The sequence below is a fragment of the Poecilia mexicana genome, unplaced genomic scaffold, assembly GCF_051168715.1.
Source record: "Poecilia mexicana isolate PSO_F unplaced genomic scaffold, ASM5116871v1 scaffold_14, whole genome shotgun sequence".
NCBI classification, from domain to species: domain Eukaryota; kingdom Metazoa; phylum Chordata; class Actinopteri; order Cyprinodontiformes; family Poeciliidae; genus Poecilia; species Poecilia mexicana.
Genome location: NW_028263383.1, coordinates 16,327,626 through 16,348,852, shown reverse-complemented (window position 1 = coordinate 16,348,852; position 21,227 = coordinate 16,327,626). Strand labels below are relative to the sequence as shown.

The following is a 21,227-nucleotide window of genomic DNA, read 5'->3' as shown; positions in this document are numbered from 1 at the left end:
GTGGGGGGGTTTGATGAGATAGATGGAGCGACTGTAGTCTGAGGGGCCGGAAGCCTTGAAGTGCCATGCCATGAGGGAGAGCAGGTGTGAGCCTCTTTATATGTCTCTCTCCCTGTGTGTGTGTGTGTGAGTGTGCAGATATGCATGGCTGACTGCGAGCTCTAACGCGTGTGCGTGTGTTTTTGAGGAATAAGTAGAGCGTGCGCTCCAGGCCTGGACGTTGAGACGATGCACGGCTGGTTTTCATGCCGCCCGAACGACAACATCGCGACTGGATAAAATTGCGCTCTCTTTGTTAATCATCACAGCAGTAGGTGATGGGTGGGTGTGCGTTAGGGAGATGGAGGCGACTTCAAAACGCCGTGGCAGCATTCTCTCAGCCCGACCTGTTTACACTGCTCAGTGAAGTCTGCATTCCACTGTCTCATTTTTCCATGGCATTCCACGAAGAGCTCAGTTCTCCTGGCTGCGTGCCCTACAAAGTTTACCCCTCCCCTCACCCCGGCCGTGTACACACTGTACAATGCATGCATGCTGCTCACTCCATTTGGCCCCTAAAACAAGACGGGACCCAGCCGGGTGTGAAGAGAGCATGTTTGCTGGAGGAAATAACTCATATGCACAGCTGCACCTTGGAATGGTGGAAGATTCAGCTCACCTCTCACGTTGAGATGAGCTAATGCTAACCTTTGCCTGATCCGGATATCAGAGGCAGGAGATTCTGCTTGTGTGGTGAAGTTTGTGTTAAAAAAAAATCCTCAATTTTATGATATTAGGTAAGAAATTAAAGAATTAAAGCCTGGGCGAGGCAGGGGTTAAACAAACGGAGGCCTTAGGGTTCGAGCCCCGGCCCGATGTCTCAACTTGATTTCCTGTCTGACAACTGTCACATAAAAGATACTAGACCTGACAAAATCATTAAAAATAGATTTAAAGCCAAAGTTTATTAAATGATCTAACTTCAGTTTCCACATTATGACTTCTGTATGTTTTGCAACTGGAAATAGTAAAAAAAAACATTTATTTTTTAGGAAGAGAAAAACATAGAAACTTTGTCTCAGCCAGCAGACCAGGAGCACACAGCAACAAGTGGGGGAGGGGCAGCACTGCATTACTCTACGCCACATGCAGCTGGAGAGAACCGATGCCGTTACGGCACCCTCTGAGGCATCTCATTTAAAGGACTTGAATATTTCTTTGTGAAATCGAAACTTCAGATAACATCGTTACACCGGGAAAGTCGAGTTTTTCCAGTTCTCTGAAAGGAATCACTTTCTAATTACAATTTTCAAATTTTTTTCTAAATATTATGACACATTAAAAAACATGCTGCTGGTTCTGTGTTAGAGGAAGACGTTGAAAACAACCAACCCATTTATTGGCAACCAGTGGCTTTGAGTGCTGCTGGATACAAATCCTGGACCGGATCAAATCCTGGACCGGAGTGGTTTTATCGGCGTGCTTTTATCTGAGATCTTAGATGCAGGATGATATTGTCCGATACTCGTTTTCTGGCTGACCAATGTCTGACATCAATATCTGGTCAGAACCAGACGCCATAACGCATAACTCTTTTTTTTTTTTTTTTAATGTGGTTAGGTTCTCTAACGGAGTGAAAATGAACACAGAACTCGAAGTGACGTGGTTTTACTCTGATTTCCGGTCGCTCGGTTGTATCTCGTAGCCGCCCTGTGGCTAACCCAGACCTGTCCACTTCTCTGCTGGCTCGTCTTGAAAAGCTCTCAGTGTCTTCCCCGGCCATAAATCAAGCGACTTCCAACGCCTCCCTCTGAGCCACAGCGAAGCACAGCAGCAAAAAGGAAAACGGTTAACAGTGCCAATTACAAGGCGTGTTGCTGGAGCTATTTGTTTTTTTTATTTTTTTATCCCAGTTTGCTGATGGTTTGCTCAGTATGTAGGCCGTGCCAAGATGTTGGGGGTGAGAATAAAAATAGCACACGCGCACATAATGATGATAATAATAATAATAATGATAATAATAATAAACCTGTTGGTTTGTATTTACCTCCTTTGTGTGTTTCTGACTGCATCTCTCCGACATCCACTGGTGGTTAAAGGGACACTTGTGGTCTGAACTTTAGAAACGGTGACGGACAGTGACATTTTTCCATTTTCCCTTCCCACTGGATCCTCCCTTGGAGATCTTCCACAACAGTGTTTCTAGATAATGACATCAGCAGAATGCTTCCATTTAACTTGGAATCTCCAAACATTAAAAATATGTGTAGGAGACCCTACGCATTACTCGTTTAGAGCAATCTGTCTGACCCATTCGTTTTAGCGACAGGTTTCCCCCCCGTCGCGTGGAAAATCAGGCCAAAGCCGGACGTGCAATCAACGTCACGTCTTGGCGTGAAGCGCGCAGAAGCCGCGCGGCGTGTACAGAGTGCATACGTTGCAGGCAGATGTTGCAGCAATCGACTGTGGGAACAGAGGAAGTGTGCTGGAGAAGTCATTTCTGTTTGTCATTTGTTCTGTGCAGATGGGAGGACAGAAATGCCTCCAAGGGTAGTTGAGGAAAATGATTTACGGTGTCAACTCCAACCCCAATAATCAAGCTTAAACGTTTACCTGCAATCACTCTTGATCATGTCGGTGCCAGAGAAGAGGGATATTAATTTATTCCATTAAATCGGAGGCTTATCCAAACCATTACACAACCTTTTGCAGGGGGATGCATTTGTTGTTGTGCCGCATTCCGTTTTGCAACGAACCTTTATATAAAAGTGGTTTTGTGGGCTGCAGTTTGTTTAGTTCAGCTCGAGTTGAAACTGTTTATTTAATTCATTTTGGTTTCTTTTATTGGTGCATTCACTGCGTAAGCACCCCTGGAAGTCCCACTCTCCACCAGGGAAAAACGAAAGTGGCAAAATGACATACTCTTCTACTTCAAACCCCTGCTAGCTTTAGAAACAACCTCAACCAATGCAAAAGTATTTTCACTTTTTCAATCTTAATCACATCACAGTTTATATGTGTGTATATTATTAGGATTTAATATGAGATTGGGCTAAAATGATTAATCTGATGATTCATTGAAGTGATTGTCAATTCATTTAGTAATTGATGAATTGTTAAACAGTGTTCACACTAAAAAAAAAAAAACAGGCCATTTGCTGAAAGAACAATATGCCAATACTGTGCAAAAATATCTACATTTTGCATTTAAGATGCAAAAACTTTGTAATTATGTTCTATACTGGAAGCTTGACCAGGTTCAAATTGTGTTAAATAAATCACTTATTAAGCATCTTTACTGTCCAATTATTAATCAATTAGTCCAAAATGTAATCAGTGGCTCAGCCCGACACCATATTGATGTTAAGTCGAGCAGAAAGGCTTGAGTTTTTCCACATTCTGGTGTTGGAAGAATTTTCTAGCTGCAGATGCGTCCTTCGTCTAATGGCAACGACACGTGAGAACTGATGTTTACAGACGCTCTCCACTCACTCAGATTGAGATTCGGCAAAGACGCATGGGCAAAAATGTCATCCGCTAAATTCGCAAAGCTGTTTGAGACTTTGGCCAAAATCTTTCCAGCTGTAAATGCAGCAAAAATTAGATTCCAAAAAGAAATCCAGGCCACACTTCACATTTTTATTTGTCGAAAAGCTTTAAGACCACATCTAACTTCACCATCAGTTCACTGCTGCGCGGTACTCTGTGTCAGTTGATCTCGTAAAAATAGAAATTGATCGTCTTGAAGCACAACTGAACGTTTTTATGGCAGAATTTTAAATGCAATGAGGAACTTTGAACAATAAGCCAAAACAAAACTTTATAGAATCTCGAGCCTCCGAGGAGGAAACAAGACGCGGCACATTTCCTTTATTTTCTGCTTAAATGTGCTTTTTCTTCTTTTTTCTTTTTATCACATTCAAGCAGCCCTTGATCACTAAATTCAGCCATTCGTCAAGGTTTTTTTTATCAGCCATTTGAGGTTTTCTCTCTCTTCACTTGCTGCTTTGTGTACAGAGAGGCCCCGGGCCGCCAGAGTTCTGCCCAGAAGCCGTGTTTTGGTCTTTAGCCTTCATCAAAGCGTTTTTAAAGCTGAAGCAGCAAACGTTTCACTCTCTTTAGAAGCGGTACATTATTATAGAAGACACTTGTTGGTGGGTGGGGACGGGGGATGGGATTGCATTTCCTAATAAAAGAGGGATGTTTAATCCGCCCTCGGCGGCGGCGTTCTGTGTTTGATTTCACGAGTAAGTGTGTGAAGGGAACTCTCTCTTGTGATGTCCTGCAACATTGAACCTATGAGTGGATGGACTGCTGCTCTTAAACTGCTTAATTGAAATATATTGTAACCAATTAGCTTCCCTTATTTCCATTTTCTGCCGCCGCCGTCTGCGGGCCGGGGCCGACCGGCTGTGTGGACGCGGCGCCTGTGTCCACAGGGCAGAGGGATCGCTGCAACACTAACAAACTGCAGGGTTACCTAGCCACTGGCTTGTTATGACAGGGAAGTGCTGTGTTTATGTTTAGCTGTGAGCTTTGAAATGTATAGCAGTACCCTGGCCTGAGACTGATGGAGAGCCTCAGGTTGTTTTCTTTTTTTTTTCTGAGTCTATGCTAATGTGTTTGTATATGCCAGGTGTTTATGTTAGGAAGGCCACAGAACCTGTGCATGACGTGCAGCCAAGGCACTTGGCTTCGACTTGAGGCCGTTTCCTCAGAATCCCCACTGCGACAGACAGTTGTCTGTAAAGAAATGTTTTTCTTTTTTTTTTTGAGACTAAGAGCAAGCAGATGCTTACTTTACTGACGGTATCTTTGAACTAAAAATCAAAGATGTCATCAATCCCTTTCTGATTATTGTTATCTGTGATTGTTATTATTTCTTCATGTCTGTCTTGATAGACGACGCAGCCTCATGTGCTGTATTTAAGGTCTTAGCACCAGCCTCTGCTTTAATATTCCCCACAACTTTCTCTTTCCTTGAACTGTCACATAAAATCCCAGTAAAACTCATTGAAGTTGCTTGTAATGTGACACACTGTGGAAAAAGTTCAACGGGCATAAAAACTTTGGCGAGACAACGTAAACAAAGCGTTCTGCAGACACCCTCGCATGTCCGCATATTTTCGCAGGTGTCTCCTTCTTCATCTGTTCCGTTATAAATATGCAAAACTGCTTTTGACATAATTGACTGAAAGTTAACACCCTGAAACAACAAAGAAGTAACATTTGCGGCGACAGCCTCCACGGCACAGGTGCGGCTGTCCCCAGCTCCCGCGCCTCGCTGTGCAAAGTTCACCCCACTTTTTATGCCACGTTATCTAACAGAAGCGAGGGAAGCAAGCATGAAAGGGAGGGCCGAACAGTGCAAAAGTGCAGACGGCGAACACCGTGACCTGCTAACACATCCTTTATCTGGCGTTCCAAACAGTGGAAGTGTTTTAATTCACCCCTCAGCCGCCCGTTTTTTCTGCTCTCTGCTCCTCTTCCCTCCCCTGGTTCTTTCTTTTCGCTCTAATCCCTTTCATGAAGCAGAGACAGTCTGACGGGCCTGAAGTTTGGCGGGGGAGTGGGTGGGTGTGGAGGGAGGCTCCTACTTAAAGAAAGCGCCCAGGCAAATTTGGGGTTGGTGGTAATTACCTGAGCTTCATTAAGGGATCACGTTTCCCCCCAAGTTATTCCCCGTGGTAACCGTCACTGGATACGGGGCCGACACTGTCGATGAAAAAGGGGCTGGAAGATGACACTCTCTTTGTTTTGACAGGACCAAAGCAGTAAGGCCTCCTGTTCATTTGTATTTGCAAAGAGGAAAGGGGGGTGAAGGACTCTGATCCCACTTTTCCAGATACTCCAACAGGGAGGATGTCTGCTCTGCTCCCTTGGCAAGCCGTCTTCTCGACCCTATCAGCGTTGGATGTGCTCAGGATACACAAAGATTTCTCAATTAGGAGTCCGTATACGGGACGCTTTTTTGACACCGACAGCTCAAAGCACTCTGGGTCAAGAAAGAAAAGCAAACTTTGGGGATCGGACTCCCAACAACTAGCTATGCGTCAGTCTCCCTTGGAGAAACGCTTAGGAACTTTTTTTTTTTCCGCCAGTCGCTCATGCTCGTGCACAAATTCACATTCGCATGCAAGCACATGCTCAGGTGCCTTTAGCAAGAACATGGAGCCGTGCTCTCTCTGCAGACTCTCACACCCTGATGTTGAACTGACTTGTTTCCAAAATGGCAAGGTGGAAAGCGAGGGGTCAGTGTCTCAACCCGCCCTGTCACCTCGGGCTCATTTCTCAGCGAAAGCCGTGTGGCGCTGGTTGTTGTAGCGCACACGGCAACAGTAATCCGGGCAACCGGATTGCGATTGCTTTTAGCTATTACATGTGGTTGAGTTGCTCCTTTTTTGTAGCTGCTTTTCCTGTGATTAAAACAAACCACTGCAAAGTCAGCTTCGGTAAGTTTTGATTAGACTTTCAGACGCGAGTTTTAATCCAGACTTCCTGGCAAAAGTTATGAACCTCGCATCATTTTTTTATATTCTCCTTGAAAATTGCCAGAAATTCATCCCATCTTTTATAGCGATAGTTTTCTAGGCTTTGGCTTTACCTGTTATCTTTACCAGGTTTTACAGAAACCTGGTAAAGATAAAGAGTTGTAACTCTTCCACCTTGATGTGGAACCAGCCTTGAGGTTCAGGTTGCCATCTTTGGAAACCGTGCGTTATGTTAAAGCCACCTGATCGGATCAGATCATTACATTCAGCTGCCATTAACTGGAGCACATTTGTACAATACATAACTTGCAGGCTCCAGCCTTTTTGCGGTTCAGTATTCGTAGATTACCACATGACTACAAATCATTCATGGAAAACACGCCTACTCACCGAATGTTTAGTAGAGCGTACCTACAATTGAAAAAGTAAATTCAGCTCAGGAGGCTGAAATATTTAGGTGCATTGCTACTTGGCCGGCATTTGAAAAGCAGCCAATCCAGGAGCACTATTTATTTATCTTGATGTTGATTGGCTGAATCCATTGACGTTAGCTTCTATGGTAGTGCTAAGATTGTTTCCACTGTGCGTATTGGAGCTGCAGTACGTTTTTAAAAGTGTGTTTTTTTTTTTACATATTTGCTAAAATGATCACTATCTTGTGACAATATAAAATGAGACAGATAATCTGTGAAACTATTGACCTCCTCCATCTCATCCCTAAGCTGCTTTGCTGTCTGAAGAAATTCACAGCTCCCGACCAAAAACAACCAATCAGAGCCAGGAGGAGGGTCACAGCGCTGTCAATCACCCTCGTGTGCTCACTGCTCATTGTGCTAATAGTGGAGAAACAACTTACCATCACAGGAAAACCATTTATCCGCCATCACCGGCAGCCATGCTAACTAGCCTTAGCGTTCACGACAAGCTCAGGTGCCTCCAGCGCAGCAGAGAGCGAGACGGGTCGAGGGCAGAGGAAATGAGCAGCACCACACAGAGGGTGATTGACATCACCAAGACCCGCCTCCTGGTTCTGCTTGGTTTATTAAAAGTTTTGTATCATGTTGGAGCACAACTTGGTTTTCATCTGTCTTTGCTTTCATTAAATGTGAAATAAAACCTCAGATGAAATTAGCTCAAAATGTTTAGGGGAAAATCATCCCAATCTTTGACCATTTGCAGGCTTTTCTTCTTTTGTTTTATTTCAACAACTCTAATGTCGAGTCTGTCGCCTCCTGGTGCAGATGTTTGAATCTGAGTCACCCCAGAGGTGCCTCAGAAGTGTGTTCCCTGTGTGTGTTCACAGGTTTGCGTGTACCACGTTGATTGAATTGTTGCTTGACTTGCAGTAATCTGGCAGACTTTCTAAACCCTTAGGCAGAGCTTCTTCACTCAGAGTCTTGATTCGACGGATTTCGTTTGAGTAAAAGAGAAAAAAGAAAAAACTGCTTCATTTTGAGGTAGCAGTTTGGCAACGGATTGCTAGAGGAAATGTGACTTGAACAGCTGGTGGCAGAGCCTGATGAGAGGTTCAAACTTCCCACCTTAGCTCCGACTGACACAACCGCCTGGGCTCGGTTCCCTGCTGGCAGCAGATGAACTAAAACGCTTGCATACTGATTATCTTTAAAAAAAAAAAAAAAAAAAGAAGATCTGCAGGGCAAAGTCATGGGGAAAAACAATATTATTGACTCTGTACTGCAGCTACTATTTATTTCCTCCTTTTTTTTCTTTCCATATACTTGTTTTTGAGGCTGTTAGGTTTTGTTTTTTTTTTGTTTTTTTTTTTTAGCCCTGGAATATTTTTGGTAGTCTTTGATTGAGCTGGAAAAAAAATGCCTTTAATCGAGGCTACAATGGAGCCGAGGGACATGTCCCTGTCGGTTCTGCAACAGATCTAGACAGATGAGGAGGAGGCGGAACGGAGGAGTTTGCATTGTTAACAGTCTGTGGGGAACAGTTTGCGTTGCCTGTGGTTTCTCGTCCCTGTGAAATGGAGACTCAGTGATTTGGTTTCCCAGGCTCTGTTTTTGTCAGGGCCACACACCAAAAAAAAAAAAAAAAAGCCAAATGAAGACGTTTCAGAGTGTCCTTGTTGCCGTTTATAGTGCAGCAAAAGCAGCGTGCCTCGGAGCGGTACGCGGCACCGACGGTGGCACACGCAGAGTGTTCGGCGGGGCTCCGATTGTAAGCGGTGCCGACACATCTAAAATAGAAGATAATGCCTGGTGTAGTTCGAGATGCAAAACATAGGGGGTTGGCCTCAGAGGAAAGCCAGAAGAAAGTAAAAGCAGCCACTCCTTCTGAGCCTGTTTGGCTCAGCATTGGGGTTATTATCTCCTTTATTTGGTGTGATTGCACAGCGTCATGTAGCGACTTGCTTAATGTCACAAAGAGATCCAAACAAGCGTCAAGTTAGCCATTTTCCCCAAGCATCTTGTTGATTGTTTTTCTGTTCTAGCATGTCCCACAAATTTACCACAAAAGACGAGCGGAGGTCAAGGCATCACAGGAGTAATGTCAATAAAAGTATTTTTTTCTGAACTTCTGTTTTTTCGAAGGCCAAGTTCAACCATGGGCCTCTAATTTGAGCCTAGTAAATGCAGATTGGTGGAGACAGCTGGCAGCGCAGCGTATGGAGCCAGCCAGGGGTTCTTTCTGCTCTGCAGCTCGCTGCCGTCACGAACGCCGGCCGCCATATTTGAAGTGGTGTATTCAAATTCGTCGTCTTTGTAAGCTCAGCTCGACAACAGCTGCTGTCAGCATTTAGAAAGACGCTACAATCCTACGATTTAACGTACGATGGGTGACTTTTGTTTTCCTAAGATCAGGTGATGGCATATTACACACGATGTACTAAAATGCATCTCTCCACTTTCACTGCTTCCGCAGGAATCCAGACGGTGAGTCGCGGCCAGGTGCTGCTGTTTTCTGGCCCTTCCTTTTATCTCGCTGTCCCAGTCTGGTTTTCCAAGTCTGTTTTCCGTCGTGTCTCCTCTCCCTCTCTCTCTCCCTCCCTCCCTCCGCCTGACAGGCATGCACCAGCCCTTTGCAGCCCATTACGTCAATTCCCCAACCCGGGGATGCCAGCTGTTGATGTCACCCCTGGGTCTTTTTAATTTGGAGATTTCCGCTGGGCGAGTTAAGGGGAGGGAGGGAAGGAGGGAAGAGGTCGGCAGCCACACGAAGAGGGGCAGAACCGTTCCGGCCTAGGCCAGGACCGTGGAACCGGAGGGCGGGTGCGCCCCGGGAGTCCGAAACGAGAACTGATCAGGAGAAGACTTCACTTGGAGGAGTTTTCGGAAGGGGGTTGAGGAGCACATTGCTGCCTCTGTGACTCGTGACAGCATGTCTGCGACCTGCGAGCGCTGCGGCTATCCCCTTGAGCTGTTAAATGCAGCCTTTCAGCAGTTACGATTTTCTTCCCTTTCAGAGGGGATCAAATGTTCCTACCAAAAGCCTATCTCTCATTCTTTGGATCCTCAAGGCTTTGTGTGGGAGTGAACATCACCTTCCATGTAATTGATTTCATTGGTTTATGAGGGAAGAGCGTCAGCGTCACACACAAATGCCTCCAACTTCACTGTTGGTGTGAAAACACCTCCCCTAGTCTCTTCGGTGCCTGGTAGACGTGTTTACGCTCCCCGAACTTTGTCATCTTTTGTTGCAACCACAAACGTCAGCAGTGGTTTGGTGAGACGGACCTCTGGTTTTCGTAGTTTTTTACAAATGAAAAAATCTGGGAAGGGCTTAGTGGGGAATTGACGAAGCCCTCCTGTGTCTGAGAGTCCGATATTACAAAGAAGACAAAGCTGGTGAAGAGTCTACATAACCAGCAGTTTGCAAGTCTTGTCACAGATTCTCATCTGAATTTAGTTTGGGCCAAACTAATATTTTATAATACACCTCGATCTAAACTAGAGGTCTTCAAATCCAGGCTCTGAGGTCTTGGATTTGTCTCTGCTTTGACTCTCCTGAGTCACATAACGATGCCTTTAGCAGGACTCTGGAGAACTTGACTGCATGCTGAGGAGATGATTCAGTCATTTGATTCAGGTGTGTTGGACCATGGACATATCTAAAGTCTCACTCTGGCTGGTTAATGTTTGGTTTGCTTCAAGCCAGATTGGGTGTCTCTATTGGCAGTCTGGATTAGGGGGTGTGGGCGCGATCGTTCGGCTTCCCCTTTCCAGTTGACATTGTATACCTTCTTGGGCCACAATTTATAAAAAGGTTTGAATCTCAAGGTTTGACCATGGAGTGATCTATTTGCATTTTGTCAACTACTCATCACAAATTGAAAATGTCGAAACTTTGCTGTTGACGTAAATCAACGACTGTAATCTGCTGCCAATCAAATTGCTTTTGCGCAGAACCCGGCTCTATCTGGCTTGTAGCACCCCAGAGGTGCTTCCAAACCACACAATATCTGCAAGTGGAGATGACTCTGGCAAGGGCCGACTGGTTAAAGCCACTATCATGGAGAAGGGTCTTAAAAATTGCTGAACACCGGCCGTTGAGGCCTGGATTAGGCCTCTAGTTTGTTTGTGTCTAGAAAATCCAGTTCATTTGGGGAGGTGTGAATGCATAAACTCTGTTGCAGACCAAAAAAAAAAAATCTGGTCTGCTTAAAAACCTCGGTGTATGTTCTTGTATTTCTTTCGTAAAGGCCAGAGTTGTCCTGTCCTGAACTGTGGATCTCAGCAGCTCCTCCAAAGCTACCATGGACCTCTTTGCTTCTTCTCTCTTTCAGGATCTCCAGTTAGTTTCATTAACTTTTTCAAAAAATCCCATTGAAATGTTAAGTAGTTAACATAACGGCATAAATTGTGATTGCTCAGAATTTCAGAGACGTTTGTGTCGCTTGGGTAATAATAAGTAAAGTAACTGGATGGAAAACAATGTTTGCTTTACCCTGTTTGTCTCTGTCTTCTGCAGTATCACCCTGTGTCTCTGTGCAACACAAGCGAGGATGAACGACAAGACAGCGGCTTCATCACCATCGTCAAGCTGGAGCAATTAGGTCCCCACTGCTCGCCTCTGCTGGATAAGGTACCCCTCACACACAAAACACACAGTGATGCCCCTCTCTGTGACCCCTTTTCCTTTGTCAGACTTGGCAGCAGCGAGATGAAACATCTCTCCACGCTGCCTTCTCTCCCAGCTCTCCTTCCGCTTTTGGATAAAGTACAAAAGGTTTTTGAGGGAATTATTTGGCAGAATTTTTTCTCTTTAGGACAGTGATCTTTCAGGGTGAGGTCTTGAAAGAAAGAAACGAAGGGGCGGTGGGGTGGGAATGGCTCGGCGCTGCTATGTAGCAAGTGGCTATGAGCCCTGGCTCTGGATGTGAGGCTTTCGGGCCCCAGCTGTCACCGGGCCGATCTCAGCCAGCCAGACGCTCAGGGTTCTCCATTTCTGCTTCCCTCTAATAAGAATGCAGCCAGACCTCTGCAGATTCCAGCCACAATAATTTCGATGCATGTGTAAGTTTTGTCGGAGCTGACCTAAATCTCCCCCCGGCGTCTTTAAGTATTCTGCCATGCGTCTCTGGCTGGCATCCCTCGGCTTGAAAGCGGTGCGATTTAAACTGTTGCTATTTTTCCCTCCCGTTTTTCAAGTGGTGACAAATTAGCAGGCAGGAGTATAGTTAGGCGGCTCGCTTTTTTTAGCCTGTGTTTTCTTTTCCCCCCTAATTTAAAGCCATGTCGAGGAGCTGCCCGCCGCGGCGACAATCTAGAGACATTCCCACAGTTTCCCTTCTCTTCCCTCCTCCTGTCGCTCCCTGCGAGGGTGGGTTGGTTGACGACGGGGATCGGGGGGGGAAAGAGCGCTGCTGTCACTCAAGGCTGACTGCAGAGAATAGTTTTGATTAAAGCCTTAATGGCAACCCTGTGTTGTCCCATAAACAAAAAGTTCCCTTGCCCTCCCCAGTGCTAAAAGAGCGTGGAACAAAAGGCGACCGCTTCCGAGTGCTCGCTCTCTCCCTCCCCGCTGACGGCCTTTGAGATCCAGAGAAGTTAAGGAGGGAGGAGTGTGTGTTTGTGAGGTGGGTGCTGAGGGAGGTGGCGGTGGGGGGGGATCTTGTTGTTTTGGCTCCCTGGAAACTATGTGTTGCAATAAACTCCAATCCAGCCACCTGCATCCTCCCTTTTCTTGGTGAGATTCAGAGCTTTTGGTCACGGTGGATTTACTGGGGGGGAGTCATTGTGGGGCTGGGGGGGTTTCGCCATGCAGCTGTTATGAAGTTCACCCCATGCCTTTTGAAGAGGATGAATCAGACCGTACTGTACGGGATGTGCGGTGCCGTCCCTGCCTCCATTCTCTAGATGGCACTTGTTTATAGTTTAGTCTGGCTTCAAGGCGCCCTGGCCAGCCTATAGGAGCCTGGGACGGCCACAGAGGGCTCGTGTTGCGCCACGTACACTTAGAATAGAGCGCAAAGCAAACAAAGTGAGGTTAAGAGCCTTAATGGGGAAGGTTTTGTTCTTGTCCTTTGTTTTTAGGTTGGTTTTCAAGGATTCCTCGAGTCACTGCAAGGAGATTTCTTCACCCCTCTAGTGCTCTTCACCCGAGCTTTCTCACTGTGTTTTTGAACATTTCGGCTGGTGTGGCTCCCAGGATTAAACAATGCACTGGTCAGAGATTGGTGGTCGGTTTCCAATTGGCAAATTTGTAAAACCTCTGACCTGTAAGTAAATGTCAGTTTAACTGGAGTCAAAAAAAAAAAAGACAAAACATAAACAACATTGAAAATATATTTTATACTTTCCTGATAAATTTCAAATTGAACAGATAATGATTAGGGTTAAATACAAAATAGATTTGATTAAAAGAACAAACTTTTCTTTTTTTTCTTTTTTTTAAATCAGATAAGGCATCGGAGATCCCTTTAATATTAACGACAGTGCTGGCTAAGCTAATATTTGAGTGGAAAAACCTTTGATTTTCTGTCAGTTGTGTTAAATTTTAAAATCAATAATTAATTTATTGTAAATATATAGGAGGTTGTCTGTGATCAATCATAGACTCTTCTGTTAGAGGTGATGTCACACTGTGTGAGAGAGAACAGTCGGTGTTGCACAGCTCCGCAGTCAAACAGGATTTCACTGTTATTTCTTAACAAAGATGATTATGATGGTGACATTTTAAATAGCTTTTATCCTCATATGTTAGCAATAAGGCGCATGTGTGTATTTTATGAAATATACTGCCGCCTTACCTGTGAGATTTTGAAAAGATTACCAACATTTCATCTTTAAGGGAATAATCAAACTAGGGCTGAAACGATTCCTCGAATGATTCGAGTACCTCGATTACTAAAATTCCTCGAGGAAAATTTACCTGTCTCGAAGCTTCGTTAATTTATGTTTTATTAGTTAGCGCACCGTGTTCCGGCCGGGACTTCATTTGCGTTGCGCGGAGCTCTCACTTCCGCCTCTGAGTTGTTGACAAAAGCTAAGTCTCAGCGGCATAAAGTCCAATCTTCAAGATTGGCCCGTGGGAATTTTATTGATTGATGATAATGCCCGACTTTTTATCGTTTTTGGGGAACCAATAAGCATCCTTAAAATGACTGGGGGAATGCCTGGAGTACGGCAGCATTTCTCCTCCGGGGCTGCTGGTTGAAAGCGAACGGCGGGAAGAGCGCTGAGGTGAGTGGATAGACTGAACAGGGCGGGCGGCTGAGTAGCTGATGCTTACCGTGTAAATGTAGCTTTACCGACGAACCGCACAATAAATTTCATATCCCGGTCTGAAGAAACGGGTGGCGGAGCGCATTACTAAATGCGCTCCGCCACATTTAGTGGCGGAGCGCACTAAATGTGCGCTCCGCACATTTAGAAACTCATCTACCATGGCTGGTAGATGAGTTTCTGAGTGTGACCAGTGAAGGTGTCGTAAATATCCCGTATTGCTTCCCCCCGTGTTCGTCCCCCGGTCTAACGGTTCGTCAGTCCGCTGGTCTATTTCCTCCCCTCCACCCCATCTTACGTTCTTCATTCGCCCTCTCCTCCCACTCCAGGCGGCATTTCCCGTATTTTCAAACCCAAAGCGTGACAGGTTAGGTGGCAAGGTGAGTTTAATTAATCTATTAAACTCACTGAAGATGAATACATGAACTAAAAGCTGGATTGTAGACATTTTTATAAGCATATTTGTGAGCCTGCCTCTTTGTTATTAAATTCAATATAATTTCAGATTTTTCTATAACTTTTCTTCTGGTTAACTTAGAAAGTGAGCTATTATTATAGTTTTCTAAACTACAATAAAGCAACTGTTAGGGATGCTCAAATATGAAAAATTGGACTGATATTGATATCTGATAGTAACACCGGTATTATGCCAGATTTACCAATATTTCATTTTATAATTTTTTTTATCCGATTACTCGATTAATCGTAAGAATAATCGATAGATTACTCGATTACTAAAATATTCGTTTACAACAGCCCTAAATCAAACCAATTATATAGATATATATTTAGCCCTTTTACCTGCAATATGTTTTTACTCAACAGACACGTAGCTCTTATATAAGCTGCGTTTACCAACTGGAAACAAAAAGATAATTTCCAACCAGCCAATCACGGATCAGTCACAGACCAGACTAGTAAAACTGGTCAGTGGTTCAGTGACCTGAACCAGCTCTACTCCAGATGCACAGTTTTCTTTTTTCGTGTCTTGACACTCTGTCATCCCAAAGCAAAGAGAATAACTGAAGATACCATCCTCATCTTTCACTGTATTCTTCTTTCATGCAACACATTATAATTTGGAGATTAATGATGGGAACATTCCTTAGTTTAAATTTATAATAAATTTTCATGTACAACTGTAAGCTTACAGATAGTGAATGAAGTGGAAGGCGTCCAACTTTATTTAAAACCTAATCATTTAACACTTTTATGAATTTAATTTGAACTTTTATTATAAAGCTCCGGAAAATCCGAAATTTCCCTAAAAGTGTAGAAGTTTCCTCTGAGCTGCAGCTGGTGCCCACCAGTGTGTGTGTGTCCCTCTCTCTTTGTAAATGTCTGAATCAGATCCTTCGACCACTCCAGTGGTTTTGCGTCATTCCACCACACAACATAACACAAGTAGAGGCTGCATACTTTCTCTCTCTGTCTCTGTCTCTCTCTCCGCCAGCATGTTGTGCTGCAGTGGAAAAGATCCGTCCGCTCTCTGTTCGCCTCGTCTGTTTACACGGAGGCTCCGGATAGGTTCTCGGGTCGAGCAGCCGAGCAACACAAGATTCGGGAGGAAAAATCTGAGAAAAACTCACCAGTTCGACTTTATTCCAAACACACTCTCCCATCAGCTACTCCCACTTTGTGTTCAGCTTTGTGAAGCACTTTAACCCTGGGATTGTTTTGTGAAAACAGCTCCTACGGTGACTGAGTCTTGGGCCCTTGCCTGAACTTGTTAACTCTCATAGAGGTTTTCTTATTGATTCTGCCCCCTCAGATGAAAAGACCTCTTGGCCTGCTTTCTGCAGTAATCCTGTTTTCTTTAACCGAGCCTTTGAAGTTCATCTGTTTGTTCATCCAGTATGTGTGTTAGTGGATCATATCATGTCAGGCGTGCTTTACAAACGTTTCACAGCGGATCACATTGTTAATCAATCCGTTTATACACCCGTTTTAATGTGTCACATCCATTACGAGCACAAACTATTCCTGATCCCTGGATGACGACGCCTGCTTATTTCTGCATTCGTTAGAGCCGTCTTGTGTCTAATCAAGTCGGTTTTATTCACTCTTTGTGTGTAATACCAAATATGGTGAAGCGGCTTGTAATGTGCTGTTTGTTTCTGCTAATCAAGCACCATTATAAATCAGGCTAAGTGCCAGGCAGCATTAGCATGATAAGTAGCGCTAGCTACCTGATGTAACAGCTTTACTTGGAACTTGATGCTTATTGCTTGTAAGAGGAGATGTCAGCAGTAATGTAAATAATAGCAACACGATTGTGGAAGACAGCAGCTAAAATCAAGTTTGTTACTGATTACATACAAACTAGCATTAGCACTACAGCTTGCTTCTGCAGGAAGTTAGAAAGGTAGTAGCTTAAAATTTCATGAGTTATTGCTTCAAAATTAAAGAAAATGCATTGTTATATACATACTTGCCTCGTGTGAACTTTAGGGCAGATAACTAAACATAAGAATGTATTTTTGATGGTAATTCTGAGGATTATAAGGGACTACTGGCCACAATAATAAGTCTTATTTTAGTGTGTTACTACACCAGAGGAACACAGTGCTGTGCCACCTCCATTTATTAACATGTTCTTTTGGCATTTGAATGTGTTAAAGGCAGTAAAATACATTTCTTTCAGCGTGCACTACTACTACTAGCGGTTAGCATAAAAAACAAATAGCAAATCAAATAAGTTTTCCTTCTGGCAACTGGACCTCATTCATCTTAGACATGATGACATTTCCTGGTGAGTTTGTCATGATTTCCATTTTCTAGTTGGACCGAACACACCTTTAGCACTGTTTTCTAGCTAGCTGCTGTTAGCATCAGTTCAAAAACTAGCAAGCACTAACGCTCAATGAATGGCTTCAGATTTTGGCAGTTAGCATTATTTTACTGATGCTCTATGTAAGTAGTTACGGCAAAAACTGGCATACAAAGGCCAAAATGAAAAACGGTCTTTGGGAAATGAGTCTTATTTTGCTATCTTGTTAAAAAACTTAATTCACTTCATCCAAGTGAACTTATAAGTGCACATGTCTGTGGTGTGACAGGAAGCTACATGAGTTAGCCTGTTGCCACTCAGTTGTCAAACATAAGTAAAGATGTCTAACTTGTGTTGACATTGAATTCCTGATACATTTAGAATATAGAGAGTTATTACCATATTCACATTATATTTACATTAATGTCAGCCTGCTGTATGTGTTTCTTTCTCTACTTGCAATGCCAGTTGTTATAATGATCAGAATATTTTGAAGCTAAGCCAATTCTTGGTGAATTTACTGGTGTATTTCGGGTCCTAGTCATGTTGTAGGCTCCAGTTCTGGTTCAGCTTAGTTTTTTTTTTTTTTTAAACATTTGATCTGACATTTTCCTCTGATAAAAGGTAGAATTCATGGCGGGTGATCGTGAGCCGTCATCTCCGAATCGGGACACTTTTTCGCCTCCATGCGTCACAGTTAGCACAAGCTTTTCCTCCTGAAATGATGTGTTTTTCCGGTGCCTATATCATCCATTTCTAGATTAAATTTTCTAAAAATTATTCCAAAATGTCTGATCTTTGTGTGCTCGTTTCAGCAGTCAGAAACACACCAGAATGAATGTCTGCGCTCTAAACAGAACGCAGCAAATTATATTTTCATCACATTTTACAGAAATGTAGGGTAGTTTCTTCAAACTTTATTATTACTATTATTATTATTATTATTATTATTTACTTTTTATTTAAATTGACATGAAATATTTATATATCTAACTATTAGAACAACACAGAGGCTATAAATATCCGAACGCGGAGCACGCATAGGGGTCGATCTGCATTTTTATGTGTTTGTTTTCCCTTGGGAACGCCGTGAAAGAGGTGCACCTGAACAACCTGTGTCTTATCACACGGGCGACTGCTGCAACACGCCTACCTCTGGGCAACACTTAAAGATGAAAGTGATGAGGAAGGTGATTTGTGCAGGCGTTGACTTGGTAACCAGGTGTTTTGGAAGGAGGAGGAGGATTAAAATCGGCAGATTAATTAATCAAAAACGACAGATCTGGAGTGCACATAACCATCAGGGTTTCTGCGGTTTAGTTTTGCAACAAACTCTCGCACTGTTGCAAAGAAACCTTTCGCTCCGGTTCCTGACAGCGGGTGAAAAACATTCCTACAATCTTTTTTTTATTTTTTTGTTAATTTTTTTCCCAGGTATAACATGAAAACTTCAAAACGCGTGTGGGTTGAGAGTTAATTGGGCGACATTATTGTTGCCTGCTGCTTTGGATCCGATCCATTCCTTCCCCACAGATATGTTTTGAGGAAAACAAACCGATTGATTTAATAATATCTACTCCTGGAGCACATTGGGCGCTGACTTTCCTTCTTCGGTGAAAGAAGGAAAGTCAGCCCAGCATCCATGTGGAGGAAGGGATTTTATATTGCTATTCCACACTTTAAATAAAACACTCATTGGGAAGGACTGAAAACTGTGATTGGCCGGTCCGTTGAGGCTCAGATCTCATTTGACAGCTCGATTTGACTGGGTGACCTAACTCGCAGGCTCCGATCCATTCGACAAAAAAAAAGAAATAAGAAGGAAGTCATAAACTGCTCTTAATGGTTAGGTTGGTCTCCTACTGTTGCCTTAGCTTCCAGACTAGTAAAAGCAGTCCCAATGACAGGAAGTGGTTGAGAACAAGAGAAAGCCCGCTGAGGGACGGATAAATCACAGTCCTCATGACATTGTTTTTCTCTCTTATTGTCTGCAGGGGGGGTGACTCTGGCCGCAGGCTGTTATTTGTAATGTAGCATAGGCAGGTCGCTGGAACGGCAACGGCAGCTGCCTTTGGCATCTCTGTTTTTTTATTTTTTTGTTACTTTTGTTAACCGAGGCCAACTTCTGCAGCTCAGCTGGGACACGTCAAGGAGGAGGAACATCGGGAAACATCTGGAAAAAGACGGATATTTTAGCTTTCAGACTAAATGCAGAAAGCAGCAGGTACACAATGGCCGTTTTGGCTGGTATGAAATGCGTCAGCGTTTGAAGACTTCTGAATTCGCTTTGATTTCTCCCCTGAAAAATTCATTATTCGCTCGCCTTGTGCCAGACGGTTGTAGGAAGGTTGTATTCCAGAGGATGAACTAGGACTTTCTGTCTCTTTCTTCTGTTAGTCTGAAACCGACCCCCACTCCTTTTTTTTCCTCTTTTCTTCTTTGGCTTTACTTTAAAAGAGCTGCAGAAACCACACACATTCCAATATCTGAAGCAAACACAAACACACACACCTCCCCCTCCCAACATTTAATCTGTTTCCAATATCAGATAAACTCTGAGTCTACTACATAAAACCTTTAAAAACCACATGGGGATAGTTTAAAATCTGTTTTTTTAGTCCTTCCACCAAACCATACAAGCCGTTTCTTACTTTTATGCTGAGAGTAATATTCCTTCTGTACTTTGACAAATAGGTTTATGGTTTTGGTCGGGTCTTCTTCTGTGCGATAGCTTCAAAAGAATGAAGCTTACACTTCCATATAGGTTTATAAACACATTTTTGTTAAAGTCTCCCTTCATTTTGCTTGCTAATTTCAGCTTCCATTTAACCTTGGAGAAAAAAAAATTTCAGGCAGCAAAGAAAAAAAAAACCCGTTTTGACTCTTCGACTAGTGAAGAAATAAAAAGCTGGTTTTCACACCTCGTCTGTTTTGTTGGTGAAAACCCTGAAAGTCGCCTCAAATAAAAGCCACCAAACCCAGCAGAAACGAGACCGGAGTCTTGACTTTTGCAGATCTCCTCGATGACTCATCATTACGTCCAGCTGAGCAAACGGTTAAACTGTGGCTGGGCAGACAAACACATCAAATACTTCTGACCGGAAATATTGTGGCCTGGCAATAACATTCACACCGGTTCCACTTTTTGCCATTCTGCAGGACGAGTTTTATTGACGTTTCACATCAAAAACGCAACAGAGCAGAGCAAAAAATATGAAAGTTTAAGTAAAAGGACTTTTTAAAAAAGTGTGACATTCCTATGTACACAGAGTATATATTATAAATGCTTTTCATATATGCATATAACCCCCAAAACAAAATATATTTCTGCAATTCCTTCCAGAAGTTAATAGACAGTAAACAGAAACCACTTGTCTATAATAGGGCTGAAATGATTAATGGTGATTATTCGGTTATTGAAATAATCGTCAACTCATTTAGTATTCGATGAATCGTTAACAGGAGTACACAGACTCAAAAATATACAGAAAAAAAACAACATAATCAGAGAAGTAATTAGGCCAATCTGTACAAAAATATATTTTACATCTAAGGTTAAAACACTTTTAGGTTTTAGCCAAAACTTCTCAAGTGGCACTTCAGGCAATAAAATGTTTATTTTCTTATTTAAAAAATTAATTTAGTTGTTTAATTAGGTTATTTCTAATATTGTAGGAAAAGGTTTAAGTAGTAAAATGAAAAATCTGCAGAAAAAGCCAATTTTTTAATCCCATTAATCGTCAGAATAGTCAATATAATTGTTAGTTGCAGTCTCTAATGTGAATCTATTTGTTCTGTGAAGGCCTCAGAGATTTACGCCTTCATGCATCCGACCTTCATAGAAGACGAATGATGAGAAGAAAGTCAAAACTGTTTCCCACGAGCCAGGCAGCAAACAGGTGGAAGAGGGTGGATGGGAAACCAAACTAGTGCAGCAGGTGGACTGGGTGCAACACGTCGGTGGCAGCCTCATGCTGCGGGAAGGCTTTCTGTCAGCATGGACTCTGAGATGGACGAAGCTGGTCATAGAATAAATATGTAGTCATCTCCTGTTTGTCCTCGTTGCAGAAGCCTGAGTAAAGATGCCCGAGCGTCCCGACGAGTGGTTTATTTTTTTTTACGTTTCCTCGTTCTCCGCAGTTTGTTTTTCTGCACCCATTCAGTTTAATTTGTGTCCTTCTTGTTCTTCCCTGAGGGTTTTCAACAAAGTCACACAAAGTACACCTTTGTCAGACCTACTCTCTTATCCACCTGTAACGGGAAGAGTCCCAACCGCACCCCACTCCGACATGAACT

The 21,227-nt window shown here is 43.3% G+C and overlaps 1 protein-coding gene across 1 annotated transcript in view; it reads left to right on the top strand.

The window, feature by feature from the left end:
- The window catches only part of rnf43 (ring finger protein 43), a 104,920-nt gene that overhangs the window by 46,867 nt on the left and 36,826 nt on the right, over positions 1-21,227 (top strand). Inside the window, exon 2 of the mRNA XM_014989054.2 lies at positions 11,406-11,519. Coding sequence (XP_014844540.2) covers positions 11,406-11,519 — 114 coding nt within the window. The remainder of the gene's footprint in view (positions 1-11,405; positions 11,520-21,227) is intronic.